At 37.7% G+C, this 20,708-nt stretch overlaps 1 protein-coding gene across 2 annotated transcripts in view; it reads right to left on the bottom strand.

Annotated features, from left to right (window-relative positions):
- Positions 1-20,708, bottom strand: part of SLC12A2 (solute carrier family 12 member 2) — a 137,750-nt gene that overhangs the window by 23,753 nt on the left and 93,289 nt on the right. For both annotated transcript variants that reach the window (XM_063454156.1, XM_063454158.1), the window contains exons 12-20: positions 20,328-20,435; positions 13,704-13,827; positions 13,371-13,472; positions 12,544-12,699; positions 9,501-9,600; positions 9,189-9,300; positions 8,899-9,039; positions 7,789-7,895; positions 4,757-4,836 (exon numbers count right to left, since the gene is read on the bottom strand). In XM_063454156.1, the coding sequence (XP_063310226.1) occupies positions 4,757-4,836; positions 7,789-7,895; positions 8,899-9,039; positions 9,189-9,300; positions 9,501-9,600; positions 12,544-12,699; positions 13,371-13,472; positions 13,704-13,827; positions 20,328-20,435 (1,030 nt within the window). The remainder of the gene's footprint in view (positions 1-4,756; positions 4,837-7,788; positions 7,896-8,898; positions 9,040-9,188; positions 9,301-9,500; positions 9,601-12,543; positions 12,700-13,370; positions 13,473-13,703; positions 13,828-20,327; positions 20,436-20,708) is intronic.

Here is a 20,708-nt window from a genome sequence, read left to right as displayed (position 1 = left end):
AACAAACAAACCCAGAACTAAAGATCTTTGCAGTGAATGTGTAACTGTAGTTGTTCATCCTGTGGTATTTCTTCGATGGCCCAATTGAATATTCTGGGCAACTACTCTCCACTGCATCAAAGCAGTACTATAACGTTTTGACCTTGTGGGTCTCATCAGAATGGCACAGCATGGCACAGGTGATGACAACAATTTTTTTGCCATGTTTGGTCTCACCAAAACTTGTTTGTTGTACCTTGCTATTTGCTCACAAAGAGACTTCAACGTCTAGATCAGAGCCGGTGTCATGTTGGTGAGATCCAAAAAGTGGAAATGGTACAGTCTGGTCATTGATGTTTTTGGATCATGACCTGTACTTTGATTTAAATAAACATTTAAAATAAAACAGTGTCCCACTGCTAAGGGTGCCTGCAAAAATGCAGGATGTTGAGGAACTGTATTATATACGCACAGTCACACATACAAATAGTTAAGAGAAAAAAAAAAAAAAAAAAAAAAAAAAAATATATATATATATATATATATATATATATATACACACACACATACACACACACACGTCATGTTTGTGTATAGACTTGATGGGCCAATTGCAGCACAAGTCTTACATGCACCACTGCCTAGCAGTGTGCTCTGATCCCGGCTGGCACTGAAAGGGTCAATACACATCTGTGCCATGTCATACATTCTTCCTATTGTCAAAAAAAGCCAGACTGGTTATAGTGAGAGGAGAGCACTATTACAACACAATGTGCTATCAGTCAGCAATATTATTATCCACCAACCCTATCCCGTCTGAGCAATTAGGTCCTTTCAGCTATTTTGGCTTTGGTCTCCGTTTCCTTTCACTCGATGAAGGCTATAAACTTCTTTGTGTAAGAGAGGGAAGGAGAAACCTTTAAATAATTTCCTGTGACGCACCTCTTTCTTGCGTCCTCTTCTTGTAACCTTGATGGTGCTCTTATCGCAAAGTATTGTGACGTTACAGCTATAGGAATGCTTAATGTGCTTCCTTTTATTGAATGCTTTTGATGTCCTATCTGATTGCAAACTGAATATATTAATGAGCAGAAAGGATCTCTCCAACAGGTTCAATGAGATACTTCACTATTGCCAAGTAATTAATGTATAAATAAATAAATTCCTGTCTGCCTGAAAGAAAATGCCGAGCAGCAATATACATTTATACGTCTGTTTCATTACAATCTGTTGTATTTTTAGTAGAATTATTATTGCTTACATTTGAATTTAATTGTGCAAGTATAAAACTGAATTGATGTTTCACAATTAATTATAAAAAATAAACAAGTTTCACAGTTGTTTAATTGAGGGCCACCTTAGAAGCCGAAAGGGACTTCAGCGTTCAAGAGCAGTTGTCCAACTCATTCTACCTAATTTCTATTATAGTCTAACAGATCCAATTCTGGACAGGAGAGTCTGTAATTTTCTTTAGGAAATGTGGAAGCTGAAACAAGGATCACAAAATCAGGAACTTGGGAGTGAAAGAACTCTACAGGCACGCTGGTGCATTTAAATTAAATTAACTCTTACCTCAAGCCAAACATATGTTGGAAAATAAATGTTCCCACTATCTGAGATGGAATCTGAATTTCTATAAAAGTTTGGCAGGCAGATTAGTTAGTCTACTTTACAGCACAGAGCAATAATAACCATGTCTCAGAAAAGGTTAGGAGAATCTTCTAGAAGAATAAGAAATAATACACTTGTTTTCACAGTATATTGCTAGTGCAGATCTGTAACAGAGAAGAAGCTTATTTTACACTGAAAAGTAATGTTACACCAAGAAAAGCAAACAGAGATAACATTCACTACGTCAACACACACACAATTAGTTATGGTATAGTGCACTTATACTAACTAGTATGAGTGGCAAGATGACGGATTTAAAATTATTCAATAAAGCAAACCATAAAAACCTTGCTATGGAAAAGTGGGAAGGCATTCATTACCTTAAGGACACATGCTTGGAGTAAGGTTGGAGCAATTATTCAATGTAGAGACCAGATGCTGGCATAGTTACTATGAAGAAAATTCAACTAGGGTGTAAAAGCTGAGTGACAGCATATCATAGAGGCCTACACTGGCTACTGGACGCAATGTAAAACCCCATGTGTTTCCCACAACTGAGAACACTCAGACGTAAAGAAACACTGCAGAGTCCAAATACAAAATAATAAGAAAAAAAAAATCACTGTTTAGTAGATAAATCCCAAATGAAAAAAGGCATGCATTTAAATCTGCATTTTTACATTGGGTGTATATATAAAAACAGCTTGCAAAAACTGCAGATCTTTTGTCTGCTGCCTTTGCAAGTCCTCCACTTCTAACCCTAAGCCCACGCTTTCTTTGGCTGTCTAATCACAGATTTCCCAATGCAGCTCAATGAGTAGTATTTGCAGGGCAGGTGTTCTGGGTAATTGCTGGCTGCCTCTTGAGTTTAGCTCCACTGAACTAATAAAATCAGGAAGTAATATTATTTGTTGTCTGCTTGAAAGCCAAGGGGTGTAACCAGGTTAGTTATTTAAAAACATAAAATAAATAAATATATATATGCTTTCCACATGAAGCACTCCAGCAAGCTAAAGTGCTTCATGGGTCTCATGTGTCCCTTTAAGCTGTGAAACCTGGTCTTTGTGACATTTGGCATTTTTCAGGTAGGTAAGAGGCTTGGAGCTCCATTGAGCTCTCATATCCTTGGGTTGTCCATTTCAGCATTGTTCAGTTCTTTGTGTGACTGATTTGTTCTGCCTAGGATCAGTTCATTTCTCTCCTCGAAGGGGAATATATCCTGGAGACACACCTGGGAAAATTTGAAGGGTATGGCCTTATGGTATTATGCCCAGTGCTATTCATGGCATTATGTGGCAGTGTGTTTATGCCTGATAGGAGTGTTGTAGGCTAATTTGCATGTTAAGCCCCTCACTCACATACCAGCTGCCCATGGTGTGCTTTGACAGGAACAGAGGCTGCAAGACTCTGGGATCGCTGTGTTCAGGTTGAGGGAGCCTCTGTATGGCCTCACCCCCTCAGGCTGAACACAATGATCTCCAGGAGGATTGGCTGGAAGAAGGGAAAAGACTGGGACCAGAATGGCAGTATACAAAAGACAGGTAGACACACCCACTGCTCGACAATATTTCTACCCACACTAAACATACACACAAACACAATGCTACGCATACTACATAGATTTTAAAGGATATTTAAAGGACCACTATAGTGCCAGGAAAACATACTTGGTTTCCTGGCACTATAGTGCCCTGAGGGTGCCCCCACCCTCAGGGTCCCCCTCCCGCCCGGCTCTGGAAAGGGGAAAAGGGGTAAAACTTACCTTTTTCCAGCGCTGGGCGGGGCGATCTCTGCCTCCAATCCTCCTCCGTTCCGCCCGTCGGCTGAATGCGCACGCGCGGCAAGAGCTGCGCGCGCATTCAGCCGGTCGCATAGGAAAGCATTTACAATGCTTTCCTATGGACGCTTGCGTGCTCTCACTGTGATTTTCACAGTGAGAATCACGCAAGCGCCTCTAGCGGCTGTCAATGAGACAGCCACTAGAGGATTTGGTGGAAGGCTTAACCCATTAATAAACATAGCAGTTTCTCTAAAACTGCTATGTTTATAAAAAAAAAATGGGTTAACCCTAGCTGGACCTGGCACCCAGACCACTTCATTAAGCTGAAGTGGTATGGGTGCCTAGAGTGGTCCTTTAAAGATGAACTAGGAGCTAGGACAGGAAGGAGGCGGCCTCAAACAAGACTAACTCAGGTTGATGATGGAGAGATATGCCCTTTATTCTCAGCAGGTGAATCAGAATGAGTGTCCGTGGCAGGAGATGACTGATGAAACTTCAGTTCACCCTCAAATCCCTCACGGTGCAGCAGATATATGAGAGAGTGTTGAGAGTAGAAGAATCCTTGAACAATCAGACCCCAATGTCTTTCTACTGAGATCTTGCTGCCCCTCGTCTGAGAGTTTACCATGGATGTGGATGCTCAGAAGGGCAACATTGTCCAAGTTAACAAGGTAGCAGAAAAGGCCAACATAAGGCACAAGGCAAGAATGACATCTGCCATCTCACATGATGGTACAAATTAATTTTATTACCACTGGAGTCCCTGTAATAGTATCACATTTTCGTTTAATGGACAACACCCTTTTCCGTCTATGCCTGACTTTTTAGAATCTCTTTTTAAAAAATTGGTACTAAAACCACAAAATAAAATCCCCTAGTTTCATCATAGTCCACCAGGATTGGATGTAATTATTGTAACCCAAGGTTCCTTGAATAGCTGGACATATCTTGGTATTATTACCGTAAGACTGCATTGATGATATTATTTGTGAACATCTAACCTTTTACCTTTTTTTTTTCCCACTGGCAGATAATGTTTGAATTATGCCTTTGTATTCCATTTACCTTGTTTTTGTTTGTTTTTTGCAAAGACGTTTCTTGCCATGGACCATTGATGAGTAATTATTTAGCCATAGGGAGTAATAATTTAGCCCTAGTCCAGGCTTGCATGGGTAAGTAACTCTTAAGGTCTGGCGTGTATGCCCTTAAAAAGGCAGTTATTTACTTACATTACTATATCATCTTGTGAATTACACAATATAAGTATACACAGGATAAGCATAAGTTTAAAACTAATGTATTAAACACGTGTTTTGGTAATTTAAGAGTGACTAACTCTTGGTTAATCACTATTAAAATTAGATATTAGAAGGTAGGCTTATTTACCTTGTCCTTGGAGATGAGAAACATCTAGGCCTTCTCTTAACCTGATGACGACCACACCATACTGGAAATCAAATGCATCACTGAAAAATATGAAACCATTATTGCAGAGCCGTGGCTTTTAGTCACAGGGTTGGCACCACTAACTTAAGTGCCTACACTGTGTAAGTCTGTAGCAATACAAATTCCTTTTGACATACAGAATAACCCAAAATAATTAGCAAAAAATGGTTATAGATTAAAGCTAAAATATGAGCTCTAAACTTATTTCAAAGTGAATAGTTGCCAGTCAAACGAATACCCAAATAATATGCATGATATCTGCCGATGACATTTAAAAAGCATTGTATGTACAATACCTACAACAACTTTTCATGCACAGAGTGTTTGGGAGGCATGACATCAACAGGGCAGCCCACGCGGGTCTTTTTAAGTTTTGCTGCCCTGTGTGTAAAGTGCAGGCATGCAGGGAGATGAGTGAGCAGGGGGGGCAGACATAGAGCTGCAGGCAGGCTGCTGGGAATGGGCTTCCCTTCTTTTAGCTGTCATTGGCTTGCTATCAGATCAGGACCTTAAAGGACCAATATAGACACCCAGACCACTTCAGCTCAATGAAGTGGTCTGGGTGCCAGGTCCCCCAGGTTTTAACCCTTCAGATGTAAACATAGCAGTTTCAGAGAAACTGCTATGTTTACATTGCAGGGTTAATCCAGCCTCTAGTGGCTGTCTTCCCGACAGCCGCTAGAGGCGCTTCTGCGACGCTGAATGCGAAAATCGCATTCAGCGTGCAGAACGTCCATAGGAAAGCATTGAGAAATGCTTTCCTATGGGCGTTTTTAATGCTCGCACGGTTCTGGCCGCGCATGCGCATTCCGCTCCACTTGGGAGCCGACGTCAGTGTGGGAGGAGAGGTCACCAGTGCCGAGGGAGAATGGTGCTGGAATAAAGTAAGTACCTGAAGGTGTTTTAACCCCTTCAGCCAAGCAGGAGGGGGGCCCTGAGTTTGGGGGGGACCTAAGGGTTATGTCACTGTGTGTATCAGCATGGGTCACCGTGTGTGTCAGTATCAATGACTGTGTGTGTGTGTGTGTCAGTATGGATCAATGTGTGTGTGTCAGTATGGATTATTGTGAGCCAGTGTCTGTTAATGAGTGTATGTGAGTGTATGTGTGGGCATCATCATAAGAATAATTTTATAAATTCTTATGTTAACAATATATAATATATTCATGCACAATACACTTGGAAATTACACACAAATATATAAAATGTAAGAAGGGTTTAACATTTGTCAAAGGGTTTTTACTAAATTTTGAATATTAGGAAGGGAAAATCTAAATTGCATAATTTTAACCAAAATAGCGGATTTAAATTTTTTTCCAACTTGCTATACTAGCAGCTTGACTATTGTAGCCTAAATTTTGCAATTTACATGTTCATTCACAAAATTATTAGTTTAGTGGATCACCCTGCAGAGAAACTGCTATGTTTACATCGAGGGTTAATCCAGCCTCTAGTGGCGGTCTCCCTGACAGCCACTAGAGGTGCTTCCGCGATTTACACAGAGTAAATGGCACTTATTTGACGCTGGACATCCTCACGGAGTCCAGTGTCAAAAAGAATCTCCCTAGGAAAGCATTGAGCAATGCTTTCCTATGGGCGGATTTGAGTGTGCGCGCCTCTGGCCGCGCATGTAAATTTGGCTCCATTTGGGAGCCGACATTGGCGGGGGAGGAGAGATCACCAGCACCGAGGGAGCCGGCGCTGGATTAAGGTAAGTGACGAGGGAGGGGGGAGCACTCCAAAACCCTATAGTGCCAGGAAAACGGTTTTGTATTCCTTTAAGGAAATGAAATTGTAGCTACCTGTAAATATAACCATATTCTACTTGCCAAGCAATTAGGTTCATCCACTAAACAGTATGTCTTGGAGATGACATTTTTCATACTTTTGCAATCTGCATAGGACAGCCAAACACTGTACAGTACTGATATTTTTAATGTCATCATAAGAGATCCTAAGAAATGTATTGCACATCTGCAGGGAGCATTTAATAGAAAATTAGGAAAAAAATTATTGCTACCGAATCATGTGCATTATATGTAAATGGATTAAAACGTACTACAAACAGCTTGTTATTTTATTGAATTCTAAATAAATATTAACTTTTTTTATTTTGTTATTCTTTATTTAAATTCAGTTGAGAATTTAACATATAGTAACAATAAAATATGTCTGATTTACTTGTTCAGGCTGATGGCCCTTCAAAAATCTAATAAAATGACTACCTTCTTGGTCACAGGTGATTATAAATGTTGCTGGAATATATCCATTTGCTGCGGGGCCAATTAGTAGATGATGAGCACACTATTCATTTAACACTATATTTGCCAATATCAAAGTGAGATGGATCATTGTTATGTGACAATGGCAGAGCTTTTGTAAATGTGGCATTTAGAAAGGCTATTTCACACATGATAAATTTAATTCTTATATTACAACTGGGTCGGTATAAAAAAAAAAGCTGGTGCATTTGCTGTTTGGCTTTAAATGAATCACATCATCTACCTACCCGGATTTAGAGACAATGTATGCAATTTAAAGCTAATTTTGCACTGAATGTCTTGAAGCCTAAAAGACAATCATGGATCACATGAACACTCTGAGCTAAAGGCATGTGTCCTTAACTGATGTCATGGGGAATACAATACACCTTCTGATCAGATTAATCTGACCACCATATGTCTCTCTTTATACAATGCCTATGATAATGTGACTGTCCTCACAGAGATCTAAGATTAATCCCCATTATCTATATCTCTGTAACACATGGGGGATATGTATAAAGATCAGTTCTAGAGAAACATTCTTAAAGTGAAACAATCATCATGGAATCCAAATGAATGCTTTCTCTGATTGCTCTATTCCAAGACCCTTGCTCCAGAATTGTGCTTTACCAATTGAATGGGTTTTGTAAGGTTTATTTATAACCTTCATGCACTGGTAAGCACAGCCCAAAGGATGATTCTACTTACTGGAAAATATTAATATAGGTATCCACTTCTTTCATATCACACTGCATCCAGTTGTTTTTAAAGCCCACCACAAGCGTATTTGGTCTCATTCTCCCTATACCAGCAGCCTGTGAAATGTAAATTGAGCATTAAATCAATCCATTATAAGTATAAAAATAGGCCTACAGAAAAGTAGATATAGAGGAGACCATAATCAATGAATGATATTTAACTTCTACAGATCCGTCCAAATGTATTTGAATGTATGTTGTGTGTTTATATGGGTTTTTACTTTCAGGCTTGCAGCCAACCTCCACTGCAGCACTGAAAGGGTTATGTCAGAGTTTGCAAAGAATGCTGTGCATATATGTGCAGTGAGGTTTAAAGGCTCTGATAGCCTATGCTATATGAGGTTTAATTTTAATTGTTTGTAATTCTGAGCACTATTTAGCACCTGGTATTATCAATGTTCCAAAAATAATGCAGTTACAGCACAATATATTTATTGCGCATTTGTATAACTTTATAGAGAGTAGGGGAATTGGAAAATAGAGAAAATGAAAGCCCAGAATCTCTGAAAAACTATTTGATGCAAACAAATAAATACACACAGGTTGAGGAAAATAAAATACTATGACACATAGTAATCACTTCCTAAATTCTGAATATACCCTCTTTCAATCAACATGTATCAAGGGAGAGAAAACAGACAGCAGGTAATTTTAAATCTGAACTTTTTTTGTCTTTAATTCATTTACTATGTTCTTTCCACTTGATTTAGAATGTGCTTGCTTATTTGAATACTACTTTTATGCATGGTGATGCAAAACTACTTTCTAAATGGAGTGTCCCTTTACAGAAATTATAAATCCTCTAAATCCTATGACAAACAGTGTGGCAGTTAAAAATATATTAAAAATAATAGCCAAATCCCATATGTCAGTAACTGATTGGGTTTAATGACAGATCAGGATGTGTGTTATTGATATAAAGACATTAACCCCCACCGAAAGGTTGTACTTGTTGAGATGTATGCTTGGCCATTGCGAAAGATAAGCACTATAAAAGAAAAAGGTTTGAAAAACTAGATATTTTCTCTTTAAAGTAAGATTATATAATAACATATTTTACCTGCATAAGATATTGAGCTCCATCTCGTAAATCTTCTGCATGAACTGGTGAGTAGAATGCTTTAGTTTTGTTCTTAATAAGCCACCGTTGGTATTTAGCCTGATCTGTTATTAATTCTTTCATAGCTTGTCTGCGAGGACCCTTTCATAAAAAGAAACCATAATTTGTAATTAAAAAACTGTTCCTATCAGGGCGTATGGCCACATGCTCATTGGATAAAATACATGGTAACTGTGAGTTACTTAGAAAAACATGAATAAATAGATAGATAAAAGTTTACAAGCGCATACCATATGAACATGTCCACAGATCATCAAACCAACATTCTTTGTAAAGGCATGTACTAAGTGAAGGAGCGCAGGCCGTGAATTTGGTGCACCTATTAAAACAAGACACTGCGGCCTGTTTTAGAAAGACAAAACAGAAGGCATTAAAGTGTAACAATCAAACTTTCTCATAATAATAATAATATGCTTTGCATTCATATTCATTTCTATGGTTTAATTTTTTACATAGAATCTGGGCATAAATAATAGAAAGAACAGACAGAATATGAACTGCCGGAAAGATTTGAGCTTCTTTTTTTGTGCATTTAAATGTACCTGAAATTTTTTACATGGTCTTCTACTCCAGCAAGGCGGATGGTGTGTTGCAAGGCATTCAAATACGTCAAAGCTTGTGTTGAGGATCCCCAGTTCACATCTGAAAGATTATTGTTATTTCTTAACAATTCGTTTTACTTTATCCCAATTTTTCCATCAACACAATTTATTTTTAGTATTAATAGTTCAATGGCAGCAACCCACCACTGGGTGACTACTTAATGTCTTTAAATTCAAATAAAATACAAACAGGGACTGAAGGGACAATGTAAACAAGACACATGAATAGCATATATTCCATTGAATGGGGTATCTCAATTATTATATTTTATTTTTAACAGTACACAGCTGGGCTACACGCAATTCTATTGACCTCTGTTTGAAATGCCAATTAGAAATTTTATTGCAAGCGTATAAATTATAATATCTACGTTGATATACATAGAAAATCTCAGGAAATACACAATAACTAATTATTCTCTTGTTCAGTATGCAATTTATAGTGGTTGTTTATATTCTGGTCAAGAGGTCAGGGGTTACACTGTCCAAAAATGGAGAAAAATCTTTTGCGGGCCATGCAACTGGTACATTTGTGACTTTACATGTGCTGGAATAACAACACTACCTACAATCCGAACAACGTGCTCACCTCCCTAAGCTGTGGATTCAGTTAGTTGTTTTTAAATACAATACAATATATGCTGCTCGGCATGAACAGGAACAATGGGCCGTAAACACATGTATTAGCCTTCTATACTAAATTTTCCTCCAGCAAAAATAATGGAGAGGAATACTTGCAAAAGCTAATTATGTTTACTCGTGTATTTTATGTCAAATGAAAAGGAAAGGAAAGGAAAGGAGAGGGAAAAAAAATAAATAAAACACAATATGACAGACAGGAAAAGATCAGGGACTAATGGAGCTTTCTGTAAACCATTCAGACTCCTGACATTCTGCAGTGACAGAAGCATCCTGACCACAAATATATTCCTTTATTATAAGTGACTGCCATCTGCCTTGTGTTACAGGTTACAAATTCTACAGACCTGTCCTGCATAAAAAAACAAAAAAAACACTCCTCAGGTGGATTTCAACATCATTTGTCTCCTACTTTTACTGATTTGCCAAGATGCAAATGGGTCTGGAACATTTATTCCAAGACCGTCCAGAGTCTGCATGTGAGGAAATATAGGACCAGGAATTTTGTGCTAAAAGAACACTCCAAGCAGATAACTGACAATTTCAGCCAATGAGCAATCCTTGCATTGCAGTGCTCAGCTCAGAAGAACTAACTAAAATAACTTCTTGCTCTCCTTCCGTCGGAGAAGAGAAGTTAAGATGTGCCAAGTAGACCACAGTTAAGCCGTCAAAAGGCTGCTAAATGGGTTGACTCCTTAAATTAGGAGGAGTGATAACAGGGCACTCCTGTCACCCTAACCACTATAGTGCTCTGGTATTTGTTATGTTGCTTGGAGTGCTCCTTTACATTAATAAAAAAAATAAAATAAAAAAACAAGCCATAGTATAGCGTAGTTAACAACTATTCATTATTAACTATTCATTATCATCATTATTATTAAGTGTTCACTCTCCATGTCATCATATATATAAACCTCTTGAGATATTTTAAACATAACCTTACTCATTATAATATGTAGTTTCCAAATGGCAAAGCCACATAAAGCATAATGGGAATTATATATTACAGTGCAACAAACTAAAAAAGATACATTCTCTAAAAAGTCTGCAGAGATGGAATACTCATCAGAACAACTACATTTAGCTGTACTTCTTCTGGTGACTATAGTGTCCCATTATTACAGCAAACACCATGATTGCTTGCGAATAGGTGCACAGCTGAGCAGTGACCATTATATGTTTAGAGTTAAAGGTGGTGATCGTCTACACCCACTTACATAAAAACTCTGCTCCCAAACTGTGCTTTATATATAACTCCACAGATTAAAGGGGAAATTAGTTTAGGTGCAGATTAGCAACACCCTCAAAAAATAAACTTTCTCCATGAAAGCTAATAGAACTTTTCCACTTTGTATTTAGTTTTGTATTCATACCAAAACAAGGCAAGTCCATCAGAAATTAGCATTTTTAGTTAAATGTGATGCAATCAGTAATTCTGCTCATTGTGAGATATGAATAAATAAACAATGGTACAATGATGCCATTATGTCTTACACATGTGAAAATAGGGAACAATGGCAATTTGAAACCAGTACAGATGGCATTAGACTTGTAAAATGCTTGAAAGGAATAGCAAATTCAATACAATAAACTGAGTAGCTGTGGTTTTATTTGCCAAGCATTTCATACATATGTGCAGATACAAACTGAATTTCATTGCCATATAAAATTTCAATCCACAACACGAGACTGGAAACCCCAAAAAGAAAGTGCAAATTGGCCCTTTGTTTAATCATCAGCAAGACAGACCTGACAGCGTTTTGACCAAAAGCGTCTTTCTCCAGCCTTGCTTGATAAAACCATATTGCAGATTATAGAATCAAGTACCACTATGCATGAATCTCGTTGGTGTCGCTGGTCTCAAGTTGTGAATTTTCAGATACGTGTTTGAAGTGAGCAGTGACTGGGTAGGGCAGGGTCGATTGGTATGAAATACTTTAGTTACATATTTCATATTTTGACTCTTTTGAAAAGTAAAATTGCTTAATAAAAAAAAAATCTTGGAAAAATCAGCTAGGGCTTTAACCATTTTAAAATAAGTAAATGTAATTTTCTGCTGATTATTAACATGATTATTTTAAAAAGAAAATACATTTAAACAGTCTCTTCAAGGAGTCCTACTGAAAAGTAAGAATCCTTAATGTAAACAGATTTATTTGGCATTAAGGATGTGGACTATACATGGGGAGAAATAATTTAATACATTAAGCATCTGGACACATGACTAGTCTAACAATGTAAAGCATTCGCTTTCCAAACCTAGACAACAAATACTCCAGATTGAAGATATTGGTAATTTTGATTGCCATTAACACATCACCCATAAGATGAAAAGTATACTTACCAGGCTTCTTGTAAGTCACATATATATACAATCCAATGACTATGACATATGTCAAAAGGGCCGCTGACCAGTTAATGACAAACATGACTCCACAACATAGAAGGGCTCCAATGAGTGAAACCCACATGTTGTAGTATCTGAAAGCTGGACGCCATCCTGAAAATAGAAAACACAAAGTCAATGAAACTACAGGGCAACAGCAATGATAGGCAGTAACACTACTCTAATGATCCAGTAAATAATTTTCACTGCACTGTTATGCCTGTCTCTTTATTCTCAGTTACGCTACAACAGAACCAACCACATGACCATTTGACAGCCCTAGAAAGTGAAAATAAAAAATTCAGTAGTAGCGTGAAAATTCTAATCAGAGAAATGTTAGAACAAGAGAACAAAATATGAAGATCTGGTTGTCTTTAAAAAAAACTGAATGTTTTGAATTTGCAAGATCAAAATAAATACATGAATACCAAATAACAAACCAAAAATATATAGATAATAAGCTGTTTGTAAATCGGCAGATTTGAATGGCAGTGTTGTTGATAATGAAACCTATCACTATCCTGCCACTTAAATATACCACATATAAGGTTTTTGGTTAGAAACCGCTCTTTCACAGCCTGGGGATGCAAGTGATGCTGCAGTGGATTTCTTTAACTGATTTTGTGAAGGCTTGAGAAGAATTTCCATGAGGTATGCATGCCTGTATCACATATACTTATGCTAAAGGGGACTAATGGGAAACGAGGGATTGACAAACTCATCCACTACCTTGATCAGTGGACATCATTGGAGGAGGACATATACACATAACACATAACATTTACCTGGAGACTTGGCCAGTGATGCATGGAACACAGAGAAGTTTATTAAGGCATATGAAGCCAGAAAAAAGTTGGAGATGATTGGGGCGATCGTGTTTAGTTCAGCTAAAAATTAAACATAAGACAAACAACAGGTTTCAATACAATATTGTGGCCCTAAATTGCAATGCATTATAAAAAAAACTTCAATCTTTTCAATGCCAACTTTGCAATATATAAGAAAAAAAAAAAGAAAAAAAAAGGATTTTATACTGTCAAGTTAGACATTAAGACATACATACTATATACAATCTATAATAAATACACATAAAATAGGCAAGAAGCTAACAAACTAACCGATTAAAATGAATCCCAGTGCAATTATGAATGTTAGTAGGTAGCCACGCAGGGGTTCATTGTTTTTTCCATAGCCTTTGGCAAACATCAAAAGACCAGGATAAATGTTGTCTTTACACAAGGCCTGGAAAGAAATAAAGAATAAGTAATAAGGCTTGTGGAAACAGATCCAAAACATACACGCCAAAAGGATTGCCCTTTGGTTCTTAAGATATTCATATGTGGAACATTCATGCTTTTGGAACATTGTTGAAACAGCCAGTAAGTTTTTTGTTTTTGTTTACATAAAAACATGACATTTAATACATCAATTCATAAGTTGTACATATAAAAAGTATATATGCCTGTCTTTCACACATTATTTAACCTGCCTTGTCACATTCTTTTCGATTTCATATTCTCTGCCCTTCCCTAGCAATATTCTCTCTCTACCTCCCTAGCCTGCATGTTCTCTCATTTATCATTCTCCATTCAGTTACTGTCCCTTTTTCTCCATAATGAAAATGTTGCCATTCTCCTGCCAAAGTCCTCATGTTCCTTGCTCACCCAACTCCTCCGTCCTCATGTTCCATATCTTCCACCAACCCCAGCTCTTTGGTTCTCTGCCGCCTCACCCTACTAGCCTTCAAGTTCCCTGCCCTTCACCTTCCTTAGCCCTCATGTACCCTTTCCTCCACCTTCCCTAGCCCTCATGTACCCTTCCTTCCACCTTCCCTAGCCCTCATGTACCCTTCCTTCCACCACCTCTCTAACCCTCAGGTTCCCTGCCCTTCACAGCCCTCAGTTTCTCTGCTCCCCCACCATCCATTGCCCTCCGGTTCCCTGCCCTCCACCATCCCTAGCCCTCAGATTCGCTCCCCTCCACCATCCCGTGCCATCACTTTCTCTGCTCCCCCACCATCTTTAGTCCTCAGGTTCCCAGTTCTCTACCATCCCTAGTCCTCAGGTTCCCTGCCATTCACAGCCCTCAGTTTCTCTGCTCCCCCACCATCCCTTGCCATCAGATTCCCTGCCCTCTACCTTCCCTGGCCCTCAGGCAACCTGAGGTGGGAAAAAATGAACTTTTTTCCGCTTCCTGCATCAGCTAATTTGTTTGTTCAATAAAGTACTGGAGAATTGCTGTTGCAACAAAAGGTAGAGAGATGATAGTTAACCTATCTGGATTAAGACAAGCATTAAAAACTACAATGAGTGGTAAGGAAACAATTAATCAAGCCAAATGTCTCCTTGTATGCTAACAGGTAATTTATAACCGGTATTAACATTTTTACAACTTTTTTACGCCCTCTAAAAAAAATATTATTCACACCTGCATACAGTGTTTGTAAGGACAGACATAAGTAGTAACTATATACCAAAACAGAAAGACACTCACAATGTGAGATACTGTTTCCTTAACATGCAAGCACACATATAGCAATACCAAAAAGCTATTATGTTCTTCCACGGGAAGATGATTTTGAAATTATAAACTAAATTGAACGTATATACACTCACGCACACTTTAGTTTTCACCTCATGCACTAATCAATATGAGTAACATGAGAAACTAATCAGAAATAGAGCTTATAAGAACACATGCATTGAGAGAGAGATTAATATATAAACAGGCTATAAGCAATCAAGGAAAGTAGAGAAACCTGGGCTCTCAGACAGCAATGAGCAGAGCCAGCCTGATAGTTCTAATGACCATTTGATTTCTAAAGCTACGGGGACAAGTTACATCATCTACAGCACATGTAGTCTTGCGATTTTAACAGACTCGAAACAGCATAACAGTATGATTTTAGGGTGTTTTCATGTTTAATTGATAAACTAATCAATAGTCCATGAGGCAAACAGAACACATTAAACAGATCAACAACCAGTGGCTCTAAATAATCCATTCTGGTGGATATATAGAGAGGTAGAATAAAGGAACAGACTTAGAACACATTCAATCACAATAGTTTAAATAAAAAAAAAAAAAAAAAACATTTCATCAAGCTTGGCTCTGTAGATGCATGTTTAAATTAAACACCCGACCCCCCTACTGTTTACATTTGAAAATAAATCTTCATTATACATTTAGCAAAATATATACACATACATATTTATATATAAATAACTCATATATAGAGGACTAACCAATCATCCAATCATGCACAAATACACATACAAACCTACCCATTCACTCATGCATTTATAAACAGTTATGCAAATAATACTTCCAAAAGAATGAATTTTGCTGCTCCTGTGCAGCATTCATGAAAGATCAATAAAATTTAATTTAACAACATATATATATATATATATATATATATATATTCATTTTTATTATTATTTATTTTGTTTTTTACATGATCTGCCTGTTATTTCAATGCCCAATATCGTTGCAGTATTCCTCATGTTCCGATAAACGTGTCTGAAGCTATTTAAAATGCCTGGACCTCTTCTCTGTTACCGGTATTTATTATTGTTGGGCTTCTCCTAGCCCATGCTCTTGTTTATTAGTGATATTGCAGAAGGTCTTGATGGTAAGGTATGTCTTTTTGCTGATGATACTAAGATATGTAACAGGGTTGATGTTCCAGGAGAGATAAGCCAAATGGCAAATGATTTAGGTAAACTAAAACTAGAAAAATGCTCAGAGTTGTGGCAACTGACATTTAATGTGGATAAGTGCAAGATAATGCATCATGGACGTAAAAACCCAAGGGCAGAGTACAGAATATTTGATAGAGTTCTAACCTCAACGGAGGAAAGGGATTTAGGGGTGATTATTTCTGACGATTTAAAGGTAGGCAGACAATGTAATAGAGCAGCAGGAAATGCTAGCAGAATGCTTGGTTGTATAGGGAGAGGTATTAGCAGTAGAAAGAGGGAAGTGCTCATGCCATTGTACAGAACACTGGTGAGACCTCACTTGGAGTACTGTACACAGTACTGGAGACCGTATCTTCAGAAGGATATTGATACTTTAGAGAGAGTTCATAGAAGGGCTATTAAACTGGTTCATGGATTGCAGGATAAAACTTACAAAGAAAGGTTAAAGGATCTTAACATGTATAGCTTGGAGGAAAGACGAGACAGGGAGGATATGATAGAAACATTTAAATACATAAAGGGAATCAACACAGTAAATGAGGAGACTATATTTAAAAGAAGAAAAACTACCACAACAAGAGGACATAGTTTAAAAAATAATATCAGGAAGTATTACTTTACTGAGAGGGTAGTGGATGCATGGAATAGCCTTCCAGCTAAAGTGGTAGAGGTTAACACAGTGAAGGAGTTTAAGCATTCGTGGGATATGCATAAGGCTATCCTATCTACAAGATAATGTCAGGGACTAATGAAAGTATTAAAAAAAAATAGGGCAGACCAGATTGGACAAATGGTTCTTATCTGACGTCACATTCTATGTTTAGCACCCTTGGCTTATGTGGATTGAATGTGGTTTTTATTGGTAAATTAATGGCAACTTAAACAGCTGCTGCCCTAGACTTTTAACTCCCACTAACCTTAGGCAGCACTTTACCATAAATGTTCCACTCTTGCCCTTGCCAAAAGTTTCTTTCCTTTACTAAAATAAATTAACCCCTAAGCTACACTAAATATTAATCACTATATGAACAATAATCAGTAAGCTGTAAATTAGACCCTACACAACCTTAACCTTTATCCAAAAATATCATACAACATGAAAGATGCATGTGTTATGAGAAATATGAGAAAAATATTCCACGTTGGGGTGCTTTGGAACCTTCTAAAAACACTCTACCTTTGGTGTCTCCTGAATACCTCAATGAGATATAGGTATATATATATATACATACAGAAACACACAGTTAAACACAGATCTGCACACCAGACAAGCCATAAGACTTGCTTTTCCCACAGAAATCTCAAATTTGCAGTGATGTTGCTACTGCAAGGGATTCTGGGTGGATATATGCAAATTAGTTCAACAAAGAATCAAATTGTTGCCTCATTATTCCATTTTAAACATGGATTCCTTTGAGGTTATGCTTGCTGTATACAAAAGCTTTGAAACACAACTCAGGAAGAGATACAAAGCCAGTGAACCACTCACGTTATTTAACGGTTTCCTTTTTTTTTTTTTTTTTTAAGGCCATTTTTTGTTTTTGTTTTAAACCCTCTGTTTTAATTGAGGTATGACTAATTTCACAACCCAGTGTAATACAAATCAGACCCCAGTAGTGACAACCAAAGTTTGTATTTGTTTTATAGAGAAGGGTCCCTCAAACTCACACCTGCTTGTCATTTCATTGATTGTAGCATCTGACTCAACCTAATCCATCAACTGAGCTGATTATGTAGAGGTTGTGCACTTTTTTCTTTTCAACAAAGAGAGGTAACGCTGGCTCAACAAGTTCAACAAAGATCAGATCACATTAATTGTCAAAGCAATGCAGGTATACAAATTATTCTGAAGGTTTATAAGCTGTCTCCCACAGCACGTGCTCACACACTCTCTCAAAAGCTGTCACAATATTATTGTTTTATTTACAGGCTATTTACATAATTAATTCACTGTACTATGGCATTCATTCATAAATGACATTTCTAAATTTACATACATACTTTACTCACAGAGCACATTGTTTTAATTTCCTGTTCATATTTTTCCTGGTGGGTGGATAACATCGCTTGCAGCCACAAATGTTTAAATGTTACAACTCTCATAACATGTCAGCAGGAGATGGGTTTTTATTTGATTTGGTTTGTTTTTAATAAAAGAAGGCTCAGCTAACAATCTAAAGAATAAGCAGAAATGGCTGTTTTTCATGGAAAAGATGTAAACACCTATTTATTCTGAAGACTATGTTATACTGTTAATATTTATGCACATTTATCAGATTGTAATACTAGTAGAAGTTACACTATTTGTTTTCCAATGATATCCAATCAGTAGTGGCTTGTTCAAGCTTCTAAGTAGGTTTCACATTGGGGAAATTAGAATGTTACTTCAAATAACTAATTATAAAATAAATAGCCCAGATCTATCTTAACGTATTTACCATATGTTGCAGATGCAACAAGTATATTGGTTCCTTTTTGCACATTTCTGGGAGTGTGACAAGCTCACCAAAAGATACTATTTTTTTTAGATGCTCAATTTATTTTACCTCTGTAATGCTACCATCTAGACATGTTCCTGCTTTATCTAACACATTTTAATGCCAGCTAATATTATCCTTTCTGACTGCAACAATTAAAGGTACACTCCAGGCAACCAGACCACTTCAGGTCATTGAAGTGGTCTGGGTACAGTGTTCCTTTTGAACTTAGTGCTGTAATGTTAACCCCTTCAGGACAGAGTCAATAGTGCACGTTCTGATCAAAACAAAACGTAAACAAAAACTGGAATTTGCACTATATGTCTGTTCAACCGTAATTCAACGCGGTCACATTAAGTGCACCCACACTTATTATATATAATTTTGTTCAGGAGAAACAGGGCTTTAATTTATCATTAACTATTCATATATGGAACATAATTTATTATGAATAAAATTTTAAAAAAATGTGAGAAAATAAGATTATTTTTTTTTTAATTTGTATTTCCGTCTGACATTTTAGCTGTGAATGTCATAATACTGTTTGGTTTTACTGCAAAAAAAATGCATATATTTATAATCAGCGATGTCTCACAAGTACAACAGTACCCCCATTAACAGGTTTTATGGTGTTTTGGAAAGTTACAGGGTCAAATATAGAATGTTCCATTTTCACATTGAAATGTGCCTGATTAGTAATGTTACCTTTGAGACGGTGTGGTAGCCCAGGAATGAGAATTACCCCCATAATGGCATACCATTTGAAAAAGTAGACAACCCAAGGTATTGAAAGTGGGGTATGTTTAGTCTTTTTTAGTAGCCACTTAGTCACAAACAGGACTCCAACTGAGACAGGGCGAGAGGAGGAGGTGTCATTGCAAAAGGAGACACTAAATGAACGTTGGGAGAGATAGGAGGAGAACCACGAGAGGACAGTGTCACAGAGGCCAAGGGATTGAAGAGTTTGGAGGAGGAGGAGGACATGATCAACAGTGTCAAAGGCAGCAGAGAGGTCAAGAAGAATTAATATGGAGTAGTGGCCTTTGGATTTAGCTGTGATTAGGTCATTTGTAACTTTAATAAGAGCAATCTCAGTAGAGTGGAGGGGGTAAAAGCCAGATTGAAAAGGGATCAAGGAAGGAGTTAGAATTTATGCGCGTGTGCCATATGCCGTGCATGCGCATTAGCACCTGCTTGTCGCGGGACATTGGAGGAGCCATGACCTAGCCCCGAGGGAAATCGGAGCTGGGATCAAGTAAGTACATAAAGGGTTTTTAACTCTTTATTCACCCAGGCAGGTGGGGGGTGGGGGTGGGGGGGGGGGGTGAGGGAGTGGGGAGGCAGAGGGAGCATTGTACTCCTGGCACTTATAGCATCCCTTTAATTCCACAGATAAATATTAGAAATCCACGATTCATGGCACTATTAACACGTTTCACAATATTGGGGACAAAATCCTACTGGTGATTTCCCTTACTTCTCATTCATATCCATCTACCCCTATTGGTTTAACTTTTTGTTTGTGGGCAGGAGACCGACAATTCCTTCATTGTTTTCTTACCTGGAACACTTTTGGTGCACTGACTAACGATGCAAGGGCAGAAGAGAGGGTAGCAGAAAAAATCCCAGCAGTGATGAGAGGTGCAAATCCAGAAACCATACTCATTACCTGGGGAAAAGGAGCATTACAGAAAATATAGATTATTAGAGATAACATGAACATTTTATTTAAATACAAAACTGCAATCCTAGCATGATAGTGTCCCTGTTCCTATTTCTTTAGGGCCTCTTCCTCCCCAAGTGAATAAAAGGATTAAAAAGCCAAAAAAAAAACTAAGATACCTCTTTCTAGTGCTGAGGCTCCCTCGGCTCTGGCTAGGTCTCCTCCCACGACGCTACGGCAATGGGGAACAAAATGTTGTCTTAAGTCTGCAATGTAAAC

This window comes from Pelobates fuscus, chromosome 5 (genome assembly GCF_036172605.1).
Source record: "Pelobates fuscus isolate aPelFus1 chromosome 5, aPelFus1.pri, whole genome shotgun sequence".
In the NCBI taxonomy this organism is placed as follows: domain Eukaryota; kingdom Metazoa; phylum Chordata; class Amphibia; order Anura; family Pelobatidae; genus Pelobates; species Pelobates fuscus.
This window is presented reverse-complemented; position numbering and strand designations above follow the sequence as displayed.